This window comes from Mchenga conophoros, linkage group LG2 (genome assembly GCF_057382185.1).
Source record: "Mchenga conophoros isolate Kocher_MC1m ecotype Shallow Benthic linkage group LG2, M_conophoros_male_GT1.1, whole genome shotgun sequence".
NCBI lineage: Eukaryota > Metazoa > Chordata > Actinopteri > Cichliformes > Cichlidae > Mchenga > Mchenga conophoros.
The window spans coordinates 23,192,038-23,197,470 of record NC_140527.1 but is presented as its reverse complement, the minus strand read 5'-3'; the positions used below and the strand labels follow the sequence as shown (position 1 = coordinate 23,197,470).

At 41.9% G+C, this 5,433-nt stretch overlaps 1 protein-coding gene across 2 annotated transcripts; it reads left to right on the top strand.

Moving 5' to 3' along the window:
• The first annotated feature begins 849 nt into the window (after positions 1-849).
• Positions 850-5,192, top strand: cysltr1 (cysteinyl leukotriene receptor 1). Of its 2 annotated transcripts, none has more exons than XM_085247771.1 (2): positions 850-1,718; positions 2,479-5,192. In XM_085247771.1, exon 2 carries the CDS (start codon positions 2,487-2,489, stop codon positions 3,519-3,521), a length of 1,035 nt encoding a protein of 344 aa, XP_085103897.1. In that variant the 5' UTR covers positions 850-1,718; positions 2,479-2,486; the 3' UTR covers positions 3,522-5,192. The 2 variants fall into 2 exon arrangements, with proteins under 2 accessions (XP_085103897.1, XP_085103893.1); XM_085247767.1 differs by having other exon boundaries at positions 2,476-5,192.
• Positions 5,193-5,433: the final 241 nt, after the last annotated feature.

Below are 5,433 nucleotides of genomic sequence, written 5' to 3'. Positions count from 1 at the left end.
AGTTACACAGCTGTGGCAGCCGTGGTATTGGGGGAAACAAGGCTCGTCTTTTTTGGCTTTTCCAAAGAGCTACAAGTTAGCTGGAAATGCTGAGGCGAGACAGCAAAAGAGCTCTGTGTAAATGAGCAGTCAGTAAAATTCTGAGTAAATGAGGTAAATCTGGGATGATGCACTCAACATGTTAAGCGTCTCCACTTCCCGCCCACATTGGACTGTTTTATTGCATTTTGTAGATCAATACAATTATGATCCACAAAGAAACCACAGTTCAGAATCCACAAAGTGCACTCGAGTTCATCACCAGTTAACAGTTTTCAAGTGCACGCTCACAGATGCAAACAGATAACGCTAATCTGTCGAGCAAGTGTTTTTAAGTCTGCCAATGCGCCATTAAGTTTTGCGATGGCGGAGGAAAGCATTTGTTGCCAACATTAAGACTCAAATCTCATTGAGGTCACACAAAGAACGGCTACATGTGGTAAACGCTAAACACTTTGTACGTTTTTCAGTTTCTGGCGCTTGTATTTCGTGGAATGTAATGACTCAGAAAAACAAACAAACACACAAATATCCTCTCAACATCTTTCAACGTCTCAAAAGACCTGCCCCCACCTACCCGTCATTACTCCCTGCGTTTGGCGCTAATGCATTTTCAAGCTAATACATAATGTAACAGACGCCTTTGTTTTTTTATGCTTGTGCTGAACCACTAAATAGGTTATAGATGAATTATCTTGCCCTTCCATCCCAAAGGCCGTTCAACTGTGAGAATGAGTTTGCCCATTTCCACTGCAGCATCCGCACTCCATTAACTTAGTGTAAACCACGCTCATTGGCAATATACAAAGGAAATGCAGCACAACAGCTGTTGATGATGTTGTTGTGTTTTCCTTCTTTGGGTTAACTAACTATCTCTGCATCTCCTTTCTTTATAGCTAATCGTCATCATCACCCGTGTCAACCCGAGTTCCAACTTGTTGTCAACATGTTCAGACAAAACAGCTGCGCTAAACTCTCCAGTTTACTCGACAGCTGCATAGTAAACGACGTGTTCATTACAAAGCAACTAGACATAAGCTGTCACCTAAAGCAAAGACTTTAAATGTTCCTATTTCCCAACACTTTTCATGCAGTGCCCAGTGACATTAGACACTATGTACACAATATGTTGTTAGAAATTGCTGTGTCAACAAGGTGTCAGACTCGAACAGGTCAGGCAGGCTGATACAGTCATCTGAGGGGGAAATATGAGAAAATAAATAAAGAACAGATGGTGTTTGCATTGCACCAGGAAAGTGTGAAGTGAGTGGAAAATATGGTTTAGGGTGTGTGTTCAGCAGAAGCAGATACTGGCCTATCAGGATAAATCAGTAAGTGGCAGTAAAAAAAATATTAGTAACAAATTTTGGCAAATGAAAGCACAATATTGCCTACAGCGAAGAAGTAAAAAAAGATCACCTTTACAGTGGTTTCCCCCCATGAGCTAAAGTGTTTGTGATGTCACTGAGTTTGATGTGACTGTGCTGCGTAGTTAAAGGGAAAGACCAGCCCCACTTCAACTTGCTTTCAAAGTGAGCCTCTGAAGACGCAGCATCATTCCATTACTGTGGCAACATCTGGTAGCTGAAGCAGGCAGTCGGTCTGAGGCAGCATTGTGATTGCGGACGTCAGGCGGGAGTGAAGATTGACATACCATTTTTGAAAACAAGAATTCACCGGTAAGGAGAACATGCCTTAGCTGGAGTTGAATTTGCTGGAATGTGGGTTTTATTTTTGTGATGTTTATACTTTTGCTAACAGCTGTGGGTGACAGAGAAAGCGCTCAGCAGCGTGTAGGCTTATTGTTAGAAGTTACCACTCATTGTCTGAGCGGTGCAAATAATCTATTTGTTAATTTAAAGAGTGCTTTGAGAATGTCTTTCAATCAAAAGTGAAAGAGCAACAGAAAGTCTGTTAACTGAAACTGAATCAACGAGTTTTTAGCTTCACAGTAGTGAATGTGCATTACAGTTACGCTCAGGTGCATGGTGAGTTATGTAACACATATGCACGCTCCTTAATAATTTATCGCCTGCACAATGCTAAATGAAACGATTTGCCCCGTAGTGAAGTGGAGTCTGACAGAATGTGATCCATCTGTTAATAATGAGTCTGTGACAAGTGCTCACAATGAACAGTGTCTCAACATTTCACAAGAACTGCATCTAAAAGAGACATTAGCTTATGAAACCAAAAACAGAAGCTTTACCATGTGACAGGATGGAGGTTGAAAGTGCTTATCTGTTTTCGGTGTTTCTTCCAGAATTGCACGACAGGCTCACAGACTATCTGAGAAATAATCTACCACATTGGGGTTACAGCACTTTACACAGCTCTGCGTTTTTGCTTTCTCATATGCATATTTTTTGGGGGCCTGAACCACTTTCATTTACACATTTTTATGCACGCTCATAATGCGCTTTCCCTCTGTCTCAGCAGCTACACAAATGGAGAATGTGACAGGTGGTTTGCAGGACAACTCCAGTCGGTGCGAGTCCATCGATGACTTCCGTAACCAGGTCTACTCAACAGCATACTCCCTCATCACAGTTCTAGGCCTGGTTGGGAATGGCTTTGCCCTGGTGGTGCTTATCAGAACGTATCGCCAGAACTCACCCTTTCACGTCTACATGCTGAACCTGGCTGTGTCTGATCTGCTGTGCGTTATGACGCTGCCGCTGCGAGTTCTCTACTATGTCAGAAAGGGAGACTGGCACGAGGGGGACTTTCTCTGTCGTATCAGCTCTTACGCCCTCTATGTAAACCTCTACTGTAGTATTTACTTCATGGCAGCTATGTCTTTCACGCGTTTCTTGGCTATTGTTTTCCCTGTGCAGAACCTGCGGCTGGTGACAGAGAACCGTGCACGCCTTGTTTGTGGTGCTATCTGGGTAGTGATCTGTCTTTTATCTTCACCCTTCCTGATATCTGGCCAGAAGTTTGATCCGATAACGAATAAAACCAAATGCTTCGAGCCACCTCCACCTGGGAAAAGCTTGAAAAAACTAATTGCGCTGAACTATGTGTCGCTGATGGTGGGCTTTGTCCTGCCCTTTCTGGTCATCATACTTTGCTACGCTGGCATAGTCCGAACCCTGCTTTCCCGCACCCATGCTGCCCGCCGTCAGCGGGGCACAGGCACCAGAGCCATCCGGATGATTGTCATTGTCCTGCTGACCTTTCTGGTCAGCTTCATGCCTTACCACGTGCAGCGCACCGTGCACCTGAACTTTCTGTCTCGGGGAGACACTACCCACTGCGAGAACGTTTCCATGCAGAAGTTGGTGGTGGTGACGCTGTGCCTGGCTGCTGCCAACTCCTGTTTTGATCCGCTGCTTTACTTCTTCTCTGGGGAGGGTTTCCGCAGCCGGCTGTCCTCGCTGCGCCAATCCATGAAGGCAAGCACCATGCAACGCACAGACAGGCGAAAGCCCATCACAGCTTCAGAGTCAGGGGAAAACCAACAGCTGAAGACCGGTTAAATGGCACCATGAAGACAAGTTGTCAACAAGAACATTTTATCAGGCTTAGAGTGAGTAGCGCTCTCACGCCAACAAAAGACAGAAGTTTAAAAATGTTGACAGTTTTAAGTATTTAAACAGACTGTCTCCAGAGGATCATCCTCACGTAAGTTGATATTTATCATCTCAAAGTATTTGTTAAATATTTAAGTGATGTTATGTATTTTCAGTATAATGTAGCCTGTCGTGATCTAAAGGTTGTGGTGTAAATGCAAATATATATGTTATGTCACTGCATGAATGTATTTATATGATGGTGTAGTAGGCTATGACTTTTTATTGAAGGTTCAAGAAGGTCAAGGTTCGAACTTTGTAACTTGCATATGAAGGGTTAATCTCTGCCTCATGGTGAATACTGTAGAAAGAGCAGTGTGGTAAAGACTGTGGGTATTTATTTTCCTTTATAATTATTCTACTCTATGCTGTCGCTTTTATTTTTCACATTTCTTTGTGGAAACATTACTTTGATTTCTGTTTTTTCAGTACGAGTTATCATCATTTCCTGTCTTAGTTTATGTGTTTTGGTTTACTCTGAGATTTCTACACATTTTAGACATTATTTTTCTTTTCTTTTTTTTTAATGTATGAATAGTAATAAATATTTCACATTTTTACAGGAAGGTTTGTGGATTTAGAGGGTACCTCTAAAGCAATAGTTGACATTTTGGGAGATTGGGGAGAACGTACCCATGTGAAACTGAAGCCACATGACTGGAAGAGGGACTAAATAGCTTGCATGTTGCTCTCCACAGGTAACACATCCACCTACAGGTGTCTGTAAGGCTCACTACTCAGTGCACATATTTAATCCCTCGAATGTTTACAGCTTTGGCTTTATGCTGAATTAAACCTCACTTTCACAAAGCAACATGAGAATGGTGCCACTCTTTTTACTACCTGACATTAGCAAAAATAAGCAACATTTATAACCCAAAATGTCGAACTATTCCTTTAAACACATGGAAATATGTTGCTGTATTCAAGCAAATTTTCAAGCCATGTATAATAACTGCATTAATAAAAGATTCTGTCATAAAAGTCTATTAAATTCCCAGAGCCCTTAGGAGCAGCTACACCCTCTGGCCACTGGGGGTCAACACCAGTACAAATATTGTTAGTTCTTGCGTACAGCTCATTGTCTCCCTTGCCATACTATGTTTTTAGAAAAACAATGAGCCACTGTTTTCATGTCTAGAAACTGTGGAGGTCTTTCACAAATTGAATTTGTGAGAAACATATAAGTCATATGATCATATGTATGGTATGTGAGCATACAACCCCAGTTCCCAAAATAGGTGGGACGCTGGATGATCATCTGGTTTGTGTCCTCTTTTATCGACATTTCTGTTTTTTTGTTTTGTTGATTTTTTTGTGGCTTGTTTGTTTGTTTTGCTGTTGTTGGGTTGTTTTTGTGTGGTTTTGTGTGTGTTTTGTTGGGATTTTTTGGTTTTTTGGAGTGATTTTCAGGGTAAGTAAAGGTTAAGAGCATATTTCATCCTTCCATAAACCCACAACAGCCATAAATGAATTATGCTTCGGGGGTAATTTAGAAATACAAAACAGTGAGAGAAGATGAGACTGATGAGGCTGACCCTGCTGATTAGAACATAGAAGGCCACTGTATTACCGCTTCATACACAGATAATATCAAGCACATGATCGGCTCCCCCCGCCATTGGCACAAAAAGCTGTTTGTCTCAGTCTGGAAAACAGGAGCTATCTATCCCATAACAGTATTAGTGTACCTCACAGCAAGGATGCTAGCTATACAGGAAGCAGAGAAAGTCCCTGCTTGATTCTTACTTGCTTCTAAAGAGGGTATAGATAATTGTGCACTATTCATTGCAGGAAGTCACTCACATAGCTTTATTCA

What these genes read in the sequence shown, in the direction of transcription:
- cysltr1 (XM_085247771.1), top strand. Translation starts at nt 2,487, where the DNA reads ATGGAGAATGTGACAGGTGGTTTGCAGGACAACTCCAGTCGGTGCGAG.